Here is a 24,389-nt window from a genome sequence, read left to right on the forward strand (position 1 = left end):
GACTCTTTTAATTCATTCAAATCAATAATATAAGACTACATAAAGTAGTATTATTAACTGACCAAAGTATTGCAAATGCGAGAATTATATATTAATGCACAGATTTTAAAATAAGACTGTCAATTCCAGTATTGCACACACGTATATTACACAAAGTATTTAGTTTAATTACATCAGAAGTAACTGTAATTATATAACAGAATACATTTAAGTAATCCCTTACTTGCCATTTCAAGGGAAAAGTAATTAAATTACAGTAAATATTTACTTAGTAACTAGTTACACCCAACACTGCTTACTGGCAAAACCAGCTTTGGATGCAGAACGGTCAGAAGTTCTAAAGGCATAAAGGCACCTGATGACGATTCCACCTGGCCATTTCACCTAAGAAAGGACCTTCTGTGTCAGCAGAAAGGCATGTGGTGGCACCAGAGTCCACACCTTTGACATCTTCTTTGTCTGGCCCTTTGGTCTCTCACCAGCGGTGGTTGTGATGTCTGTGCAGACATGAGCTCCTTCCACCAGCTGACTTTATGCCTGTTGTATTTTCAATTATTATTATTATTTACTAAGCAATCGCTTCTACCTAGATGCAAACTCCTCACCTTTTGGTTAAAACTCACCTTTTTTAGATCAAAGTAGGTCAACCACAATATTTGTGTGGATCCGAATTGTTTTTGGGGGCTGGGGGTCACTGTTCAAGCGGATTGTGTTTTTAAATTAATTATAGATCAATATTAACATAAATATTGAATAAACCAAGCACAGACCAAAGGTAACTTAACTGACTCACTCATTTATACAGTGACTTGCCGCCACCTGCTGGCAGGTTTGGTTTCATATTATTTATTTATTTTTCAATCAGTAAATATTGCACATTAACACAGTTATATTTAAAACATTAGTCCCCTAACATAATGTATGACGTTATGATTACAGTATAAATCAATTCACGCCTGACATTAACAGTTTGTGTAAAAGATGGATTTGTTGATCTGATTTGATTTGATTAAATGTAAGAATATGAGATTGGAGAACACAGATAGACAAAACTGTTCATATCTGGTTGTGTTGCTCTGTCATTTTATTCAGAGTTTGCATCTTCTCTGAAACGAGAGAGGCCAACCACCAATGAAACTATTTAACATCTCCTCTAAACTGAGTACCAATCCCATTTCTACCCCTTATTACCACTGAATTTCGAGTAAGGGCCAAATACCTCACTTCAGATAAATGGCTTGACATCAAATAGTCATTTGGTTTGTTAAATTGAATCTTGTGTTCATATGCATGTTATTGAATATTTAAAACATTAAGAAAAGGTCGCTAAAGTTTGCTAACATACTGCATTACTGATAAGAACGATAGAACTGCACCAAAAATCCACGACCAGTAGAAGATCAAAACGTCACAGCGTGACCTCTCGCCAAAGAAATGTGAAAGATGGAGGAATCACTCAGGCCCATTTTCGCAGCACCGTCCGAATGTAACCAGGGCCGTAATGCAATCACGAACAAACCCGGGGAAGCAGAACGTGTTCTGTGTCATATCATCCTGGAGGTCTCCCCCTCCATCTTGGCAATTGGAATGCGACTGCGTGGGGTGCTAGTGCTACTTTTGGCGAAAATGTACAGGGACACTTAATAAGCTGTCATTTATACTAAGTTTAAATCGCATTAGATTTGGTTACCACTATGTGAAAAATCAGCATTTCTTAGCAATATACACTCCAACATATTTTTCCTGGGTGAGGACCCACCCACATATTTTTATACTTTCAGCGTTCCTAGTTAAAGTTTTAAGTCTTTAAAGTCTCTTTTAAGGCAAGTCTGTTTAATTATAGTTTTTAAAATCTTTCACAATGATCGTAAAAAACAACAACAAAAAGCAACTTAATTCCGGCACAAATAAAACCCTGGTTCAAGTGCTATCCAGTAGATTAAGGTGATCAACCCTTACAAGTTACTAGGATATATCTTAGTGCTGATCATTACGTTAACTAAAAGTGTGTTTCAGAATGTTGATGGACTCTCGTTGGAGGTAACGGTTCGAGTGGACGACTCCAAAGCCATTTGTTTTGGGCTACCATTTACATTAAGTCATTTTTCAGACACTTTTATCCAAAGCAACTTAAAAATGAGGTGAACAATGGAAGCAGTTGGAATAAGATAAGGACAACAAAAAGCATAAGTGCAGTAAAAAACTGGTCTCATATAGCCGACTGATCGGTCAGGTGCTGACGGAAGAGATGTGTTTTCAGCCGATTCTTAAAGCGGGCGTAACACACGGGGTTTCGGCCAATCTCATATTAATCTTGAGTACCTATAGAGTAGTATTGAATACTTTGTATCTTCGAAAAGTAATTATTTTGATCACATTTATTAAATATAGATACAGGCTTAACCAAAGCACAAGCACACTCATTGTCAACAAAACATAGACATCAGTTTCACTCACTGCATGCTGTTAATGTCCTGCATGTTTTAGCGCTGGGACGGCTCCATAAATCAGTTTCAAGTGAAGATAAGGGGGTGCCGAACCAGTGATCGTCTTGTAAGCCAGGAGCAGAGTTTTGAATTTGATGCGAGTGACTATAGGGAGCCAATGCAACTTAATGAAAAGTGGAGTGACGATTGCTCTCTTCGGTTCATTGCAGACCACTCTTGCCGTTGCATTCTGGATAATCTATAGAGGTTTGGTAGTAACACTAGTAACGCATTGCAATAGTCCAGTCTGGACAGAACTGGACTAGGACTTGCATAGCATGCTCGGATAGGAAAGGTGTAATTTAACTAATATTGTAGAGTTTGAAACTACAGGACCTTGTGATGCTGGAAACCTTATCTGTGAAGTTTAGCTGATCATCGATCACCAATCCCAGGTTTCTGGCCGTTCTGGAAGATGTGAAGGTTGATGAGCCCAGTTGAATGGAGAAGTTGTGATGAATCTTTGTGTCGGCCGGGATTACAAGCAGTTCTGATTTTGCGAGGTTCAGCAGCAGGTGATGGTCATTCATCCAGAGCAAAATGTTGCTCAGGCATGCTAACATGTGTCCAGAAACAGACGGATCGTCAGGCTGAAATGACAGGTGGAGTTGTGTGTCGTCTGCATATAGCAGTGATAGGAAAATCCAAGTTTTTGAATAACAGAGCCTAGGGATGTCATGTATACAGAAAAGAGCAACAGTCCAAGCAATGAGCCTGCCAAGCAAATACAGCTGCCCCGTATTGAGATGTTGGGACTCAGAGACCTCATCTTTTCAGGATACTCTAAATAAGCGGCTCTCAATCCTGGTCCTCGGGACCTGCTCTGGATATTTTATGTCTCTCTCCTTTTTAACACACCTGATTTAAATCGCCAGCTCATTAGAAGAGAGCTAAATGAATCAACTGCATTCCGATTGACCCGACTATACACAGGAAATCGGCTAAAGTTTACTTAAGAACACGAATTTGCGCAACACGACTGCCTGCAGCGTCCTCACACAGACAAAACCTACTACGGAAGTTTGAAGGGTTATTTAACAGTAATCTTGAGATTTGTTAACATTTGCAACATTATACGCCCATTTCGAAATGGAATTATGGCAGAATATCTAGTGATGTTTACTTACGGGGTATTGAACAAATTTTCCAAGCAGGAAGTGGTTCTAAAAATTTAGAACCACTGAGAACCGCTGCTCTAAATGACCTATCCGAGAGGTAAGACCTGAACCATTGTAGCACCATTCCAGAAACACCCATAGCCTTGAGGGTCGACAGGAGGATGTGGTGCTTAACGGTGTTATAGGCGGCAGGTAGTTCAAGTAGGATGAGTACAGATGAGTTAGAGGAAGCTCTTGCCAGTCTCAGGGCTTCAGTGACAGAGAGCAGCGCAGTCTCAGTGGAATGACCGCTCTTAAACAAAAAATGTCCTTGTCCAGGAGGTTGTTCTGCGTGAGAAAGAAGGAAAGCTGGTAACATACAGTTCAACATGCTCAAGAGTTAAGCAATGAATGGTAGGAGAGATACCGGTCTGTAGTTATCTAACAGTGCAGGATTAAGAGTGGGGTAATATGGGCCTCTTTGAAGACTGCAGGAAATGTTCCATACATACTTAAAAAATAAACAAGAAAACCGGAATAAATGCTGACAAAAAAACTGATCAGCAAAATGTTCAAGTAGAAACAGGAAGAAACAATGAACTGTTCAATAGAGATATAGAGTTATTTTTTCAGGAATTACTCAATGAGGGTTAAAAACCTCTCATTAAAATAAGAAGAAAATCTCTCTTTCATCCTCCATAACAGATTCCTCCTTGTGAAAATCAATAAGTTCATTGGTTTAAATGCCTCTTTGGGTGACTGGTAGGAGGAATGCTGGTGGAAGTGGTAGAAACCGTGCTGGCAGCAGCAGCTAAAGGAGGAGGGCTGGTGGACAGGGCTTCATTTAGAACCAGAGATGACATTACCCATTAGCTAGCAGTTACCTCCCCCATATTTCTTCCTGACCCAGTTGGTGGGCACACGTACCCAAAGCATCTCTTGTCTTGTTTAAAAACATTTTAAAATCCGTTTTTATTGAAAAGTGCACATGTTTTAACACTTGATCAGGATTTATTTTGTCTGTTTTTTGTTTGGTGATGTGATTTCTTTGTAATCTATGTCCTTTGCTGCCTATCTTGACCAGGACTCTCTGGTGGAAGAGATATTGTATCTCAATGGGACCTTCCTGGTTTAACAAAAATAAAAATTAGTGGCGGTGGTCTTCTAGATGCCTTATGTCCAAAAGCCTCATCCATAACACCATCCCATGTGCCAGTTGCCTTCCCCATATCTCTTCCTGACTCAGTTGGTGGGTACTTCAGCTCCTATACAACAATATATATATGGTGATGTGTATTAAATGATTATGAGAAACTACTTCCACCTCTGTTTTTTACTAAACTCAAACATTTATTTACCAATTAAATTTTTATGCATATGCAATGTATTTCGCTGCTCTCCTTCCTAAACCTTCCTATGTCCAACTTCACTGTTTTTCAGGAAAAGGAAAAACCGCTGTACTTTTTTAATGATTTAATACTGTGTTGTCAAGGTTGATGAGCACTTTTTAATTGTTACATTTTTGCAAAACCCAGTGACAAACATACACCCCTTGACTGATCAAATAAATTTGTGACTAAAAGCCCCCCACAAAACATGAAGATGTGAGGTTATGGAAGCACAGCAGTGATATACTTTCCTGTAGCTCAGTGGTAAGAGCATGGTCGTGGGTTCGATCCCAGGGGATTGCAAATACCTATGTAAAATGTATAGGATAAAGCAATGTAAGTCGCTTTGAATAAAAGCGTCTGCCAAATGCCTAAATGTAAATGTATATACTAAATAAGTAGGACCAATTCCAATTTGTTTTTCAATACACATTAAAACACATTTTGATATTGTATTGAAGTACATTACCTCAATACAATACTTGTCCGTAAGTAGACTGCGAAGTGGACTTTACATAGTATTCTGCCATCTGAAGTGTGAATTTGCCAGTTACTGAAGTTTTCCTGTAGCTCAGTTGTAAGAGCATTGCATTGCATTACATTAACAACGCAAGGTTGTGGGTTCAAACCCAGGGGATTGCAAATACCTGTATAAAGATGTATAGGCTACTGCAATGTCAGTTGCTTTGGATAAAGTATCTGCCAAATGCATAAATGTACATGTAAGTAAACAAAGTAGATATTAACATATCTTACCCTGTACTTCTTTTTCACATTTTCCCACTTCCTAGAGGTTTGCTGAACAGACACCTTGCCTTTCAGCCCCATTTCTTGAATCACTGTTCTGTATGGATGGGAGTTTGGACATTGTTGTGTCACAGTTTAAATGAATAGAGACTCATTTTAGATTCTACAATTATCAGTTACAAACATTATGTATACTACTCGTATCCACTTTTAGCTGCGTTTCTCTAACCCCTGTGTAAAGACACTCGTTTCTCCTAACCTCCTCTAGACCCTAAACACACACACACACACACACAGCTGGGGTAAATAAATAAAAAACCTCATTGCATCTGTAATGCATCTTCATTACATAAAATTATATAATAATAACTACATTTTAAGTTAAGGCTCTCTGTTTCTTCTGATTGATGACGCTGCGTGCAATGACAGTTGGGGGATATTCGCCATTAACATTGCACTTTCGAACCAAACATGTTCACCCCCTCGGATTGGAATCGCACTTAAGATGCCAGAATACCCCGTGAAGTCCACTTATGGCCAAATAGAACGCAGCTTTAGTTCCTGTAGGGCCACTTTGCTGTTTAGTGTCACACATCTCTTCCGTCTGCACCTGACTGATCATTTCTGATTTCTAACTCTTCTATATATATAAAAAAGCATGCTTATTTAAGCTTAGATGAACTTAACTTGGCTCTGTACACTGTAGTAGGCTTTGTGAGACATGTTTTTATTGCTCTTATGCTTTTTGTTGACACAATTGGTTCCATTGTTTACCCAACTTGTAAGTCACTTTGGATAAAAGCGTCTGCTAAATGACTAAATGTAAATGTTTAGCTTGAACCTTAATTAAACACACCTGCCTGGACGTTTCTAATACACTCAAATACCTTGTTTAGTTGAATCAGGTATGTTGGAGCTGGTTTGGTGGAGAGCCGCTGAGAGAGAGACAGTCTGTCCCAGATGGGATATATCGCTGCCTGAAGGGCACTTTAAAGTGAAAACAATCATGGCTGCCATATTGTGGTGTCCTTCTAAACCAAAGTGCTCAAACTGGCCACTTCAAAGTCACTGAAAGGATTTATGCCCCGTTCACATGATGACAAGCAAACAAACTTGCTTGTCATGTGAATGGGGCATAAATCCTTGCAGTGACAGTGCGAGACAATCTAATTCATTTCAATAACAGCTTAGCAACTTCTGGCTACACGAGCAACAGTGACCGTAGGCAACAGAGCGTTATTGGTCTGTTACTTACGAACTGTTACTTAAGCAACCAAAGCTAAGGGACACCTTCTAATGACATGAAAGCAAGAGACTGGCGTCACCCAGTGACAGTGTCGCTGGTTGTGTGAAAACAGCTCAGATTGGCGATCAGGTCGCTTGTGGCGCTCCCACTACTTGTGACGCTCACTGGAGGAGCTGAGAGCAGAAAAATCATGTTAGCTCACATCTTCTATCCTATTGGCTATCATTCACGAAAGTTGGTCTTCATTTGCATAAAGTCAAACAATTCTCAACTTTGTCGTGTTGCTAGACATGCTCCATCCGGTCGCCAAGGGTTGAGTCTGGTTGTGTTGGTGGAAGTGAATGATTGGGATCATGAAAGGGGCATTCGAAGTGTACTGCTGATGGATACTTCGTGCCCATATGATTCTTTACGCAGATTCTTTGCGTGACGCCTCCGTATCAGCATGGGTAAAATGACTTAGAAAGGCACCACACTCTACACTCTCTGAAGCGCTTAAGGCATAGGGAAGAACCCCTCCGAATGCCATTATAAGTGACCCCTTGCAAGTTAAAAGACATCTATTTGTTTTCTAAAGAGAAAGTGTCACAGATCAGAGCATGATTTCTTTCTGAGGTTCAGTTTAAAATCGTTAATGCTATATACTTGTAATGAGTTTATGAGCAGCAGATTCAATTTGGATCATAAACACTTTTTGTGATGTTGCCTATGTCACTTCTTTAGATAGAAAAGTCTGAGCGGGTAGACCTTCATGTTTGGATAAATCTGAAATGTATATATTCTTTGAAGAACAATATGCGTTTAAAGAAATTGTTAGAGGTTTCATTTGTGGATTAACCCCTTGTGTCATTCTTTTTTATATTACTTGTTTACTTTATTGAATTAAAAAAATAAAGAATTGAATGTTATACTTGGTTGTATTGCATTTCTACATGTTTTGCTGTATTGAAGGCATTTTGTGTTGTTTGTTTCACTTCAGCAAAAGAAAGGAACATTGTCGGTGACGCAGTAGCATGCTGTCACGTGACCCGCTGCAGTCAGTCATATGACCGTATGTGTCGCGCGACGATGGCAGACTCGGGAGAGCGCCGGAGTCTCTTAAAAGAAGATGATGGCGATGATGGTGAAGATGTGAGTGTGAATATGAGCCCGCTGTGTGACCCGCGTCATCTGCTGCACCGGATCCTGGTTCTGATCTTCATGTGCTTCCTGGGATTCGGTGAGATTTCACACGCACGCGCGCGCGCGCACACACACACACACACACACACACACACCACGCACCTTATTACGTATAGTAATACTGTCATATTTACCACGGCTCGACCTGATTTTGCCAAGTGGTTGCTGTCCTCAGGACAACATATTTAAAGGATTTTTTTAATAAGTAAAACCTGAACCCACACCAAACCCCAACCATAACTTACCCTAAAATCAGAGTGAAATAATAAATGAAAACAATGGTCTGAAGGACCTCATCCTTGTGAAACTTAAAATAAACTGTAAACTTATTTCTGAAATCTGATTGATTTAAATGTTGTCTCAGGGTCAACATGATGTTGTCCTAAGGATATCAACCACTTGGAAAAAACAGGAGAGCCTTTACCACGTTACTGGTGTATTCCTTATGCATGTTTTCATTATAGAAATATTTATATAAGCTTCATTAGCGGTTCTTTCTATGGGCCACATGAAAAATATGTTCCATTCAGTAAACTCAAATGTGTGAAAAATTGTAGTTTACTGCATTAGTATATTATACTAATTACTGCACACACTTATAGTTAACTATAGTGAATTTGTGCTATAGTCATTGTTCCTGTAGTAACTTAAGCATCATTATTAGTATTGAAAAGATCTGTTACAGTTTTCATGGGTAAGTAATAGACAACAGTACATGTGGACAAGTTGTCTGTCATATTGGAACAATAGCCTTCACATATCTATGAATATCCAATGTGTGTAAATATTGTATATGAAAACTGATTGGGTGATGGAAACCCAAACGTTGACCATTTCAAGATGGCGATCTCTTGTTCATCTCTACCATGTCTTACAGGGAGTTACTTTTGCTATGACAACCCAGCGGCTCTTCAAACTCAAGTCATGCAGGTGTGTTTCCAGAGGGACTCATGTGACCGTCATGATGCCCAGTGTATATTGCTGGAGATTGTAATTTTTGAAATCTATGAAGTATGGAGGTCAGACTCGATGAGTCATATTGTGACCTTTAATCATATTGACTCTTTTTCTGAGGAGAAAACTGTGAGATGTTCATGAGATGTGGTGTGCGATTTGCTTTTCTCTCTGTGTGTGTTAGGATATGAATCTGAACACAGCGTCGTTCATGCAGTTGTACGCGTGGTACTCGTGGCCCAATGTGGTGCTGTGTTTTCTGGGTGGATTTCTGCTGGACAGGGTCTTTGGCATCAGGTGAGTCCTTCTCACGTCCATCCGCTGATGCGATGTCTCTTTACAGCTATAACACACACAGGTGTTTTGTTCATTCTTGCTAGGTTGGGAACGATAATCTTTTCATTGTTTGTGTTAATAGGACAGGTGAGTTATCGCACACACACTTGTTTTGTTTTTTGTTGTTGATTTGTGTGTAAATGTTATGATTTATATTTTTTCAGATCATATTTGCTGCCGGTGCATTGGCTAATCATTTCTGGCTGATGGAAGCCGGCCGGTTTGTATTCGGGTAAGAAGTGGGAGCGTGTGGATGAAAGCTGTGTGTATTAACTGCAGGTGTATGACATGTGTTTGTGTTCAGTATCGGTGGAGAGTCTTTGGCTGTGGCTCAGAACACGTATGCAGTCAGCTGGTTTAAAGGCAAAGAGCTCAACCTGGTGTTCGGCCTGCAGCTCAGTATGGCCAGACTGGTAAGTGTGTTGCTGCGTTTGCAGTGCTCTCAGATCAACGTCAATCACATTAATCTGATCTGTTACACGTGAGACAATCGGTGAAGTATATTTCTTATCGTTGCTCACTTGATTCACATTTGGATCATAAAATGATGTTTGATTTATAGCATTACGCCAACGAAACAACATATTTGACCCTGACTTACAAACCTGTCATTATCATCTGTTAACATGTCTGAGTCAATGTTTAGTGTGTGAGGAGCATCTCTGTTCTTCTGTCTGTCATTCAGGGCAGCACAGTGAACATGAATGTCATTGGCTGGGTGTACGGCCGGATTCAGATGATGATGGGATCAGCCGGACACACCACACTGGGAATAACTCTCATGATCGGTAAAAATAAATACTAACGTATAACAAAATGTATCACTGTCGACAGATTCGCTCTTGTTTAAGTTCAGCCCATCCTCTGACTATTCTGCGTTTTTTGAGTCCAGCATCGATTAAGAAGATGAAAATGCCAAAATAACTATGATTGAGGCAAGGCCAATGACCAGTGCTAATCCTAGTGCGACTACTGGAGACATTATGAGTGTTGTATCTGCCGGAAACATTTCCTTCAGTCAGAAATTTGACACTTTCAGGCAAACATAAACAGACCTGTGATGTAAACTGACACATAATGCAGAAAGAGCATCATCAGAAGAGTCTGTTACATATCAAGAAAAGTGTAGAAAGACCAGTGTTGGGTCAGTTACATTACTGGTTACTAATGACATATTCAATAGTGTGATTAGATTACTGTACAAATGAATATCTCCAAAAATTATTTAATTACTTATTACTCTCTATATTATATCAACCTGGATTAGTTCAGTGATTCAAGGATGGACACGAAACGACTCTTAAAAAAAAAAAAAAAAAAACATCAATTATTCTTATTTTGCCTACATTAACATTACATTACATTTAGTCATTTGGCAGACGCTTTTATCCAAAGCGACTTACAGTGCACTTATTACAGGGACAATCCCCCTGGAGCAACATGGAGTAAAGTGTCTTGCTCAAGGACACACTGGTGGTGGCTGCTGGGATCTAACCAGCAACCTTTGATTTACCAGTTCAGTGGTTTAACTCACTAGACCACCATCTCCATACCTGACCAAATTATACAAATATGAGAATGATACATTAAAGCATTCATTTTAAAGTTAGCCTTTGAATTTTGAAGTCATTTCCACTATTGAATATACTACACAGTATTTAGATCAGTTACATCAGAAGTAATTAAAAACAGAAAAAAGAAGAGTAATCCCTTGCTTAACTTTTTAAGGGAAAATAAATTAGATTACAGTAACTAATTACTTAGTAACTAGTTACACCCAACACTGAGAAAGACTGTAAAAAGGCATTATACTACACATATGTTCCTTAGTATGTGCTATCCCTGGGATCAAATCAACGACCTTGCTGTTGCTTACGCCATGCTCTAACCACTGAGCTACAGGAAAACGTTGACGCTGGTGACCCGTGTTCGAATCCATTCTCCGAAGTCGCTCTTTTTAGCTCTCTCATCACATATCAGATCATGAAAGCATTTGTCTTCAATAAAATTAAGAAAGCGTTTAAACATCAATTTTAGGTTAAGGGTAGGGCTTAATTATCTCAATTAGTTACCATCCTTTTGATATTTTTTAATAAATAAAAGGGTTAGGAATTTAAACTGTTATTATTGTGCTTTTGTTAAATAGTATATCTCTAAAATGCTGCTATTTTCACCCCGTGTAAACAGAACCTACTGCTATTTAGACTAAGTGCAAGTAGCATCGGTCGTGCAAATAGTTAAATTCTATTGCATTTAAAATGGCTCACAATTCATTGAAACATCTAGGAATCATAATAACATTGCTTGCATGAAGTTGGCATATAAAAAGGAAATTAAAGACAAGACAGTTGAAAGACATTCTTCAATTTGGCACTGAAGGTACAATGGCTAATGCTTTTTGGTCTTGTGAAAATTCTGGCCATTGTAGAAGAAAGAATATAATTGAATTTCTTTCGGGCGCTTATAAGAACAATTTAACACATGAGCCAGAAATGACCATTTTTGAAAAAAGAATCTGAGCTGACATGTTTGCTGAATATGAGTCTTGTATTATATGAGCGCTCACACGTATAATGAGTCATCGACTCTGAAGCGAAACATCACCGTATGACATTACAAGCACAGAATGTGTGTGTTTGAAATGAGAGACGTCTGCAATGAAGTTTTTCACTTCTCTCTTACGCTCTCACTTTGCTTCTGCTTGTGTGTTAATCTCAGAAGTATCAGTGTTTCATTTCTCCTTCACCACACACACACACACACACACACACACATACACACGTCTGGTTTATTATCTCCGTGGGGACATATTTTTAATGCTTTTTATGGTGCACCAATTGTATTTTATCCCCTTAACCTAAAGATCTTAGAAAACTTTTAGCATTTTTAGATTTTCAAAAAATATTGTTCTGTCCAATTTATTAGCATTTTTTTTTGTAAGGGAACCTCAATTTTGGTCCCCACGGTAACATGAGTCCCCATGTGTTGGTGTGTATTCAGGTTAAGGTCCCCACCAGGATATTAAAACAATGCCAGAAATGCACGCACACACAAATGCATGCAGGCACGCAGAAAAGAGGTTGCGGTCAGATGATGTGTTTATAACCCTTTACTCCTCAAGATCGTGTGATGTCATGATTAATTGTGTGTGATGTCACAGCGGCGTCCACGTGTGTGTTCTCGCTCACGTGCGCACTGGTTCTGGGTTTTCTGGACAGAAGAGCGGAGAAGATCCTTCACAAGGAGCAGGGGAAGACGGGTGAGATTACACAACAGTCCTAAATTACTGTTAGAAATGATGATGACGTTGTGTTGCGTTTGGTGTTTGACATGGATTTAGAGATGTGTGTGTGTGTGTGTGTTTAGGGGAAGTGATCAAGCTGACAGATGTGAAACATTTCCCCTTCTCTCTCTGGCTTATCTTCATCATATGTGTGGGATATTACGTGGCCATCTTCCCCTTTATTGGACTGGGCCAGTAAGTATACACACAACCCTTTCTTTAGCTTGTTTTGTTGCCTGTCCAGTCCAGGGGTCATGAAAGTGATGGAGAAACAGAAGAGTACACTTCATTTCTCTGTGAAACGACGAGTCCGGGCAAAAACATTTGAAGTGGAACCCAGTTGAAGTCATGCTTGTGTTATTTTGACTTACAGAGTTTTCTTCATTGAGAAGTTTGGCTTTTCTCCTGTCCAGGCCAGGGCCATCAACAGGTACACACACACAGTGAACATAAATACAATCAAAACAAAAAAGTCCTGTTATATCCTGAGTCCTGAGTTCTTGTTATATAAGTGATCCTGCTGTGCAGTTTGCCCTCATGTCAATGCACGGCACCTAAACCCAGTAATGTGACACAACGAGAACGTTACGTTGAGTGTTCTTGCTGTATGCACATATGACACAGGTTTTTTTTTCACTTTGTGAATTGTAGTGTCGTGTACATCATCTCAGCCCCTGCCTCGCCTGTCTTGGGTTTCATGGTTGATAGGACGGGCCGGAACATCATGTGGGTACTGTTGGCTGTGGTCACCACACTCTTATCTCACCTAATGTTGGCCTTCACCCTTTGGAACCCCTGGATTGCCATGGTAAGCGCTCACACGCATCTCTTTGACGCTGACAATATTGTGCTTGAGCTGCAGAGACGTGTTGTGCATGTATGACTGCTTTCTGTAAACGGCTGGCTGCTTTGGTTGTTGAGATGCCAGGTTGTATTGTGGTTGAAGTGCTGTATTGTGTGCTGTCGCAGTCTATCTTAGGTTTGTCGTATTCTCTTCTGGCCTGTGCTCTGTGGCCGATGGTGGCGTTTGTGGTAGCAGAACATCAGCTGGGCACCGCGTATGGATTGTAAGTGTGCCATGTTCATCTTAAAGGTGGAATGACGAAACATCAGATGGTGTCAGGACGTGTTCATGCCTTTTTATCCATGGTTGAAGTGTTTTTGCTCTTGTGATGGGTGCAGCATGCAGTCCATTCAGAACTTGGGTCTGGCTATCATCTCTCTGGCCGCGGGAGCCATCTTGGACACCAAAGGTTACCTCTTCCTCGAGGTCTTCTTCATCGTCTGCATGTGTTGTGAGTTCACCCTTAACATCACCACGCAATGTCTTCCTATCACATTGAAAGATTTACAAGCCACGAATGATAATGCGCATTGTTTTTGTGTTGTGCGCGTCATGCTGTTGAGCTGCGAGGTGAGGAGCACACCAGAGCCGATTGTTTTATTGCCGTGGTGTTTTTTGTTTGTTTGCAGGTGCGTTGATCGCCGTGGTCCTGCTGTACCTGTATAACTCCTACACAGGTAATGTCAGTGAAATGATTTCAGGATTGTCTTGTGCGTTATCCACACAGCTGTTGTGTTGTTTTTCTATCAGAGGGAGAGCTGAACCTGTCCGCCTCAACACGAGCCAGACGAGCTAAAGCTCTTTCTGAGTCTTCTGAGTGAGTACAAACCTTAATAATCACAACAAAAACCACAAAGGTTTCTTATATTCGTTTGCTTAAAGGAGCAGAAAGTGATGCTGCTGAGATTTAAAGGGAACCATGGGTAGAGAGAGATATGTGGCTTAATATAGTAACAATGGCTTTTCGGCCAAAATCAACGTTTTGAATAAAAAATAAGCCAACCAGAATCAAGAGAACAGCTAACAGCATCGTTTTTTTTGGTCCTTGGGCCGAACAGAATCATGCATTCTTAACATCATGTATACACCCATGAAAAACATTGCTGAAAGGGACGAACACAAAGTCTTGTCTCGGATAAAGAGAAAATGCCGTTGATATTTATTATTCAGTTTGCCCTTTTGTATTTCCACTTCTAGAGCTCTGCTCATGAACAGAATTATTATACAGTAAATTAATAATACAAATTATAAACCAAATAATACAATAGCCAAACATAAACCGGATGTTAACTGGGGGCCAGGCGCACACATCCGATGATACTGTCTATACTGAGAAACACAGTAGCAAGATTCTTGTCATTTATTCTATTATGATAATACACTCTAACGATAATGTGTGCAGCCGTCAGTGAATGCAAGAGAGAGGGAGCGAGAATCAGACATCAAAATTCAAAATCTAGATTTAAAATGTTTTTTATAATGGCTAAAAATATCATGTTTATTTGAAATCCACAATGATTTTTGGTTGTAATATGTGTGTTTGTATTGTTTCTGACCAACAAATTTAAAATGTATAAAAATACACCAGATTTGGTCTTTATTTTCTTTCCTTATATTTTATCATGCACCTACAGAAGAACTGATTTGTGTTCAGATTGGCCTTAGGTTAGAATGAGTATTACATTTAGTGTTTTTTTTTACGAAAAACGTTATTCAGACACTTTGACTCTTTGAAGTGTTTTTTTCTTTAATTGTTAATGCGACCTTTTTAGTTATCTGACAATATCAAGATGAATAAGTCTTGACCAAGTTTAATTCTGAGTTCTTGTCATATTCTAGCACCATTTTCTAAACTATAGCCAATAAACTGAATAATTCTTGGTTTGACTGTATATCACTGATCTCACATTCCACAAATGTCCCGTTTGCTCTCTCTCCTCTGACATGCTGGAAATCTTATCGGCCGTTGCTGAGAGTGTTGTGCGGATCAGTCTGTTATCACAGCACGACTGTGCGCACACAGAACACAACATTGATTTCTGTTATTTACAGCGACATCTGGGGACTTATTGGTCATATGATGTGATATAAAGTGCATATAGCTATTGGTCTTGTCCTTTAAGGTTGAATGTGAATGCTCACTTGTATGATAGGTTAATACCTTAACATAGGAGTTCATTTATTTCGGATGCTTGAAATCAACATTATTCTTACAGTTACGATTGTGTCATTCCATGGTTTCGATTGGTTTCTTATCATTCTAAAATGTGGTAATACTATAAATGATAGGACGTGTTTGTATTTGGCCGTGTATGATGTGTGTTCTGTTTGTTTTGTGTCATGTGATGTGATGTGTGAAGATGATGTGCACGTGCTGATGCCTTGTGATGTATTTCAGGTGAAGGTTCTTCTCTTCTTTTGACCTCTGAGCACCTGACTGGCCTTCTTCATCACGGGACATTCTCTTCTCTTCTCCATTCTCTCACACTGAGCACTTCGACATCACTTCACATCACTAAAGACCTGAAGTGACTCTTTCCACAGGAACAGACGTCTTTACATTCACACAGGATAATGATGTGACCGAGATGCGTATAGCCGATGCTTGATCTTCAGAGATCTGATGAGATGCTATTGAGGGGATCATACTAGAGATGACCGATATTACATTTTCACAGCGAGACCGAGAACTGATTATTCAGAGTGAAATGTGCTGAGATTAAATGAATATTTCTTAAAGTGATAGTTCACCCAAAAATGAAAAATCTGCACTTTCTTGTCAATTCAAACCTGCATGACTTCTTTCCACGGAACACAAAATGAGATATTTTGAAGAAAGTTGGTAACCGAACACAACTGGACCCCATTCACTTCTATTGTACAGACACAAAACCAATGCAATCAAATGGGGTCCTGTTAACAACAATCTTCAAAGTATCTTCTTCTGTGTTCTGCAGAAGAAAGAAACTCATAAAGGTTTGGAATGACAAAAGGATGAGTAAATGATGACAGATTTGTTTTAACTTTCTGAATGTTATTAATAATTAAGAGTATTAATATTAAACATTAAACTGTTGATGTTTCTTAACATTTTCTATATAAAGAGCGCAAATTCATTGCCTATTCCTGTCCGCTTTTGATTGACCGGAAATATCGGCTCTGATCATCGGCTGTTTTTAAACTATACAATAATCTATATTGGTCGATTTTTCACACTATTGGCCGATATATCGGCACATCTCTAGAGTACACACTGAGAAATCCACAGCAGAGTGTTGACGGTAATGATGTTTTCAGTCTCGCGTCCTCCTGACGGCAGGTTGTTTCGACTAGCTGCTCTCCTCTGTCATTTCAACAGACGACCGGTCTGGTCTTGTCTTCAGAAGCACTGACAGATCGATTGAGAATCTCACATTGAATTTAATTGTTTATACTGTTTTTAATCCATATGTCTGTGTTGCACATCTATTACTGAAATGATTTTATACCCCAGCATAGCTTGATTTGAAAGAATTGTACATTTTAAAGTCAATGAAAAATAACCGTATATGTTTTTGAATACACAGTCCTGGGCTAAGTGTGCATGCTTAATTTTTTGTCAAGATTTATGAACCGACTTTGTTTCTCAGACAAGTGTCGTATGTTTTAAAGTGCCTTTGATATTTAGATCTTCTTGTCAACTCACTTCAGAACAGTCTGCCCCTGATAACTTTGATGAGAAACTAGCAGATTAGCAGATTGTTTCTTTGACTCTGCCTCTGCTGCAGTGCAGCTTATCCAGAGAAATGACTTTAACATTGATGTTGAGCACTTGATATCTATAATACTGTCTGTCTGTGTGAAAACACTGCTGGAATCATCTGTGACAGACAGATAGACAGTGTTTATACACGCTCACTCTTCGTCTTTGATTTTTCCTTTTGTTTTTTATGATACTGTACGTACTGGGTGTGAATGGGAATTGCAATAAAGAATGAAATTTGAACATTTGTAAGTTTTATTACAGTTCGTAAATGCGTCTCTATGTCCATATTAACATAGAAAACGATAGTAAAAAAAACTGTGTTTTTGTCACAGGGACGTCGGACGTCTAAACAGCGGTCAGCAGTCTGTGAATGCTCAAGAACACATGAAGCCTCTCTCTCCGTTCGGCCTGCGCAACCGCTATCTGTCCAGACTGGGTGTGCAGGTATTCAAACAGAGTCACACCTCCCCTACAACCTAGCAACACTGGAACAAGCATCTAGAACACACTAGCAACAGTGTACTGCTGTGTATGTTATAATAATGTTCCCATATTAACGTGATTAAGACCATATTCACATTGAGAAACTCATTGTCTGGCTAAAGTCATAAGCAAAAATCGTATTAAGACATCTGTACTAGTCCTACTTTAGTCGCATTATCAAAGTGCATTACAGACATGTCATGCACAGACCTTATTCAACATAGTGTGACTGCAAAGATACACTCAGCAATGGCCAGTAGTTTGACGGCAAACAAGAGAGCATGGCACGTAGGAAAGCTTTCTATAATTTGATTACTTCCGTCCATGTATGCGTAGTCAGTGATTCCACATGACTTGTCTTTGTGCTGACAGATTCCAGATCACTGCTGTCCTCATGTGTCTTCACTGGCCTACAGAAGCGTCCTCAAATGAGTTCGTTTCACCTCTTGTTCCTCACAGAGGTCATCATAACACTGTCTTAATAAACTTGTTTTTGCATGTATTCATCATATGTGTTTTATTAAAGTAGCAGCAAAAAGTCCCAACTGGAACTAAATGTGACCACAGTATCAAACCCGTAAGCATAATCCCTTCGTAAAATAGAGTTAAAAAAACTTTGTTGTGATGACATCATCATCTGTTCACCACATGAATGTGACAATAGCACTGCGCTCTAAGGCCAAACCACTGGGATTTGGTCGACGACAGCCTAAGGTCTTTTTTGGGTGGAGTATCCCTTTAATTTGAGCCCTGATGGGGAATCTTCAATGATTTAGCTATTTTCTTACAGCCACCTTGTAAAGCTCAACACGATTATGGGAATTATGTCACTTCACACGTATTTATGGACCTGTTGAACAGAAGTCATGGCTGGAAAATATCCTGTTCTCAGTCTCCCTGCTAAGAAAAATGTAGCTAGGCCTATGAATGGGAATATAGTTCAAATACCGTAGCTAAATCACAATCCATATAGATTTGTTCAACAAAATGTTTTTGTACAGATTAATTTGTACTTGCTCATATTTAGGATTGAACAAGTGATTAAACAGCTCTGGAATGTTTTTGCAGAAAAGGCAGCAGGTTTGATGTGCTGTTAGTGTTATGAGTTCATTTAACACCTGTCCCTGAATAGAACATTTTCTGGATTCTGAATGAAACAAAGTACGTGAAACCTAATATTGTGTGAAATTCTCATCTATTTTAAATTTCAAAAAGGGACTTTCACTCGATGGGTATTTTGATTCGAAGTCAAGGGCTGCATGACAAATGAAGCCTTCATTATGAAATAATAGTATTTTTAAATAATCTATGATTGAATAAGTCACACTCACTATGACTTCTGTACTGTACATACCACAGTATCAATTAATGTAAAAGCAGCAGTGAAGTGAATATACTGCACTTTTGCTTTCTGTTTGTATTTCATCATTTGGACCAAAGTCCCAACTCCCAAATTATGTTTATTTTATATATTTGATAATATTCATATATTTATAAAAGCATGCATGCAAACGCATATAAATATAAATCTTTGATGTATATAAGAGCTATAGACAATATGTGACCCTGGATCACAAAACCAGTCTTAAGTAGCACTAGAACATTTTCTGTAAAAGACAAAAATGGGTCAAATGGGGCGATTTTTCTTTTATGCCCTTAGGATATTAAATAAAGATCATGTATCATGAATATATTTTGTAAACTTCCTACCTTAAATATATAAAAACTATATTTTTGTGAATGGGTGGCCTGCATCGGTGCCCCTGATTAACAACTTCTAAGGCAATTTTCTCAATATTTAGCTTTTTTGCACTCTCAGATTACTGAGTTTTAAACGGTTGTATCTCAGCCACATATTGTCCTATTCTAACAACCCATACATCAATAGAAAGTTTATTTATTCAGATTATGTAAAAATCTCTATTTTAAAAGATTGACCCACAAAACTGGTTTTGTTGTCCAGGGTCACATATATTCTTGGTGTTCTGGTTAGTTGATTGAAGAAATTGTTTGTTTTGTGAAAACAGTTTTTTTCTGAGCAGAAAACCCCTGCTTTAATAAAAACATCTAACAACAACACGCGGATATATTGTGTTATATTGTGCACACGCATTGACACGCGCAGCCCTAAGCGACCGTTGTGACGTCATAGCGTTCCATCAGCGTCTCAAACCGCGAGAGAGATTCAGTCAAACAGTGTTTTACTGAGCGGCTGGTCGCATCATTCTCTGCTTGTCTGATACGACTGATCGACTTGGATTAAATGGGCAGTTTCAACAGCGACGAGCCTGACAGTAACACGGCCCAAACTGTCACGTTGTTAAAATTGTTTAATATAATTAAAACATTTCTCATCCCTCACAAGGAGCATTAAATTAATTTGTGATTTAATGTGTGCGTAAAAGATTAAATATCATGCACTATTGGATTTATTCTTATTCAAATATGTACAAAGCACAGTATCATAAAACTGAACACTGAAATAATCAAAGACTTCAACACAATTTAGAGGATTTAAAGCAGATATTTATTGACAGAGATGAATAAACATTATGTTTAGGCTTAACATTATATTCTTTTTTTACCACATAAGTTGCGCAGGTTGTCCGTGTTTAGAAACAACATTCAAAAGCTTGTGAAACTCACAAGCATCAGGTTCGGTTCATTTAAACGCACCAAATCGATCGAAAATCACTAAAATATATGTGCATATTTTGTAAATATTTATGTAAATATTTTATATATGTATATAAAAATATATTTACACTCACATCTGTAAGGTATAATGTAAAGGAAGTATATTAATAAACCTCTAAAGTAAAATCAGGCAGTGAGGTAAAAAGAAATGACCGTTAATTTTAAATGATCTCTTGTTTGCAGAAAAAAGAAGGTGAGTGCGTGCTGGAGACGCGCACGGACAAAATAAATTGTCAGATTAATAGCATTCGTCTTGACATTATACCAGATTTTACTCTGATCATAAATGTTCCATATAACAACATAGTAAACAGAACTGACCAGATTAATTTATCAAATGACCAGTTTCCCTATTATCTGAGGACGAGTACATCACGCCGCTACAACGTTCCCTGTGGAATTAATTCACAACGTTATTTGAGGACATCGCTAGGACGTTTCTTGAACGAATGCAAAAATTCTAAGAAATGGAACGTTGCCAAGACGTCCTCAGAACCTGGTCACAAAGTAATCTCACGGTGACCAAATGTAGACGAACTGGCTACGTTGTCAGAACGTACTGTATTAGCTGGGGGAGAACTTCAGAATTAACTTTAAATCAACCCAATCTTTCTTTTCAGAATATTGCATTCATTCTAACAAACAAAAATAAGAGGAAATCAACTGTAGTCATCTTTATCAGGTTAGCGTCAAGAGTATTAAACATCAGGGGCCCGTTTCAATAAGGAGGTTCAACCAACTCTAGGTTAAACCTTGAACTCAGAGTTGGTATACTCAGAAATTGGAAACTTCAAATTCTTGGTTTCAGAACAGCTGATTTGAGTTGGTTCAATTTACTCTGGGTAAACTTACGCTGGGTTAAGCGCGTGCACCACGCCATCATCAATGGAGCTCCGATATTACGATGCACCATGTAGTTACGCAATTGACACGTTGTGTTGTATAGGACACCTGAAGGGCATCAGACTCTCGTTTGAATCAATACATATCGTTCGTTTGAACCCTGCTCTGAGCAAGTTTGAGTTGGTTTGGCTGCACGTCTAAATTAATTGTTTATTACCTTTATTGCTTGATTTCTGCACGTGTCTCTGTATTTATTCATTTCTTTATTCATGCACTTTATTTATACACGTTATTAAGTCATTTCTTATCGTCCACAGAAAATTATGCTCTGATGTAATACACGTACTGTACGTCGGCTGAAGTTATTGATGTAAGGATGGATGAGGTATATTTCGATATATCTAATTCACTGTAAAGAAAAACGGTACAGTTTTAATAAAAATGCACAGAGAAATGACAAAATTCCAATGGGGTCTAAATTGCTCTCCTGAAATCAAAGTACATCGCAATGAATTAAAGCAGCCTCTTCATACTGAATCCTCTATAAAAGAGGATAAATGACAAGAGCTGTCTGGTTCAGATTGCCTGGGATATGTGTGGTCCGCAGGGAGCAGATCACCTGCGAGTCGTTCGTACATGCTACGCCAGTTCCGGGAGGCCGCGTGGATGCAGGCTACTCGTTGAGGGTCTCGCGCCCTCCGACAGGCAAGGGGTGAGCGGGGCCCCTGTCTACCGGACCAGCGTGTGTACCTCTACGCACAAATATGCCAGCGCAGTCGGAGCCCCCTCCTTGCCCCGACACTGCGTGCCCGTTGCACACTGCACCCTCAACCCTGCAGGAAGGTGTCTGTCGACATGCCTTCCCGAGAAAAAGGTCTCCAGGAGGCCGCGTGGGCACGGGTTTCCTCACCGTGGGGTCGCTCCCCCCGCAGGCGGGGGATGAGCCTGCCGCTTCAGACCAAGGGGTTAGGGTGCGTCGACAGAGAGGCGTTATCACCATCCACCTGCTGCCGGTGTGCCACGCTTTCCTCAGAACTCTACTCTGTAGCCAGTGTTTGGAGCGGTCTCATGTTCATCAACCCGAGGGGTTCCACCACTGTCGAGGATGCCATGTGTCCCAGGAGCCTCTTCAACTCAACTTTATCTATATAGCGCTTTTTACAATTTTTATTGTTACAAAGCAGCTGTACATGAGACACATTGAATACAAGAAAAACAACTAAAGACATATACCTGTAAAAACAAGAAAAAGGTGAAAACAACAAAAGATAGACATACAAATGCTCCACACACACAATATGCATACATACTTACACCCACTGACATAGACGCACACACGCAAACACACTCGCACACACGCACAGTGAAAGCACACATAGGAGAGAGAACCACAGGTCAAATATTAAGCGGACTATAAATTCTTATATGCAATATTAATTACGTATAACTTCTAAATTCTAAAGCAGCCCCCCCGGCCAGGCAAATAGTGCATAAAAAAATGCAAACAGTTGTGCTGCAGCTCATTCAGAAAGCTGCTGCCAGGATTCTGGCCAGAACCAAAAAATCATGCGTTCACTCGAAACAAGGTGACTCAGCGTTTAGCCATTTCGCCCCCCGTAGCTGGAATCAGCTTCCAGAAGACATCTGATGTAGTGGTCGACCGATTATCGAACTGGCCGATAATCGGCGTCGATATCAAAGATTTAGCCATTAATCGATATCGATCATTTTCAAAGCCGATTTGCTGATAAAGTCATTTAATTTTGAAATGCGCTATTTGGCTCTGATGCAGCCAAGGATTTAGTGAGAACAGCCGAAACACGTCTCTCTAGTTTTTTGCCTAGAGTAATGCCCGCCGACTGCCCCTCTGATTTGTTGGGACTAAGTTACGAGTCCGGCCAATCAACGCGGGAGGAACAGAAAGTGTTTTTCACTCTCACACCGAAAGCGCTGCTTCGGGTTCATACTCTCTGAGGTAAGGCAGCATCAGACGTTGAAATAAATCTCAATCCACTACACTGAAGATGCAAAACACTTCAATATAATTAGTGCCTGAATTTCGGAGCAGCTTTACGAGTTTCCCGCAGGTTCTGCAGGATTTACGCATTATTATCATGTAGATACAGCTGATAGAAAAAGTATGTGAACCCTTTGGGCTTACTTGGATTTCTTCATAAATTGGTCATAAAATGTGTTCTGATCTTCATCTAAGTCACAACAATAGAGAATCACAGTCTGCTTAAACTAATACCGCACAAACATTATACGTTTTCATGTTTTTATTGAACACAACATGTACAGTTGTGAGCTCACATCATTATCAGTTTTATTAAACCCCCAAGTGACATTCAATCTTAGTACTTAGTAAAACATCCTTTTACAGTTATAACAGCTTTTAAACGTGAAGCATAGCTTGACACAAGTGTCTTGCAGCGATCTACGGGTATCTTCGCCCATTCATCATGGGCAAAAGCCTCCAGTTCAGTCACATTCTTAGGCTTGCGCACTGCAACTGCTTTCTTTAAGTCCCACCAGAGGTTCTCAATCGGATTTAAGTCTGGTGACTGCGATGGCCACTTCAAAATGTTCCAGCCTTTAATCTGCAACCATGCTCTAGTGGACTTGGCGGTATGCTTGGGATCATTGTCCTGTTGAAAGGTCCAACGTCTTCCAAGCCTCAGGTTTGTGACGGACTGCATCACATTATCATCCAATATCTCCTGGTACTGAAGAGAATTTGTGGTACCTTGCACACGCTTCCCAGTACCTGCAGAAGCAAAACAGCCCCAAAGCATGATTGACCCCCCGCCATGCTTCACAGTAGGCAAGGTGTTCTTTTCTTCATAGGCCTTGTTCTTTCTCCTCCAAACATAGCGTTGACCCATGGGCCCAAACAGTTCTAATTTTGTTTCATCAGTCCACAGAACACTATCCCAAAACTTCTGTGGTTTGTCCACACGACTTTTGGCATACTGCAGTCGACTCTTCTTATTCTTTGGGGACAGCAAGGGGTTGCGCCTGGGAGTTCTGGCATGGAGGCCTTCATTACGCAGGGTGC

General features: G+C 39.6%; 1 protein-coding gene across 1 annotated transcript; it reads left to right on the plus strand.

Moving 5' to 3' along the window:
- Window positions 1-7,953: 7,953 nt before the first annotated feature.
- On the plus strand, window positions 7,954-17,548 carry mfsd1 (major facilitator superfamily domain containing 1). The gene is made up of 16 exons (XM_056756233.1): window positions 7,954-8,183; window positions 9,024-9,076; window positions 9,285-9,397; window positions 9,481-9,523; window positions 9,601-9,668; window positions 9,741-9,849; window positions 10,122-10,224; window positions 12,597-12,695; window positions 12,803-12,914; window positions 13,093-13,149; window positions 13,371-13,527; window positions 13,689-13,786; window positions 13,902-14,014; window positions 14,193-14,240; window positions 14,314-14,380; window positions 15,962-17,548. Exons 1-16 carry the CDS (start codon window positions 8,018-8,020, stop codon window positions 15,963-15,965), a joined length of 1,410 nt encoding a protein of 469 aa, XP_056612211.1. The 5' UTR covers window positions 7,954-8,017; the 3' UTR covers window positions 15,966-17,548.
- The last annotated feature ends 6,841 nt before the right edge of the window (window positions 17,549-24,389 follow it).

Source organism: Triplophysa dalaica, chromosome 9, assembly GCF_015846415.1.
Source record: "Triplophysa dalaica isolate WHDGS20190420 chromosome 9, ASM1584641v1, whole genome shotgun sequence".
Lineage (NCBI taxonomy): Eukaryota > Metazoa > Chordata > Actinopteri > Cypriniformes > Nemacheilidae > Triplophysa > Triplophysa dalaica.

Excerpts from the sequence above, each read along its gene's own strand:
- mfsd1 (XM_056756233.1), top strand. The coding sequence starts at position 8,018 with ATGTGTCGCGCGACGATGGCAGACTCGGGAGAGCGCCGGAGTCTCTTA. Across the intron at positions 13,150-13,370 it reads CAGGCCAGGGCCATCAACAG|TGTCGTGTACATCATCTCAG; the intron begins GTACACACACAC and ends TGTGAATTGTAG. Across the intron at positions 14,241-14,313 it reads CCTGTATAACTCCTACACAG|AGGGAGAGCTGAACCTGTCC; the intron begins GTAATGTCAGTG and ends TTTTTCTATCAG.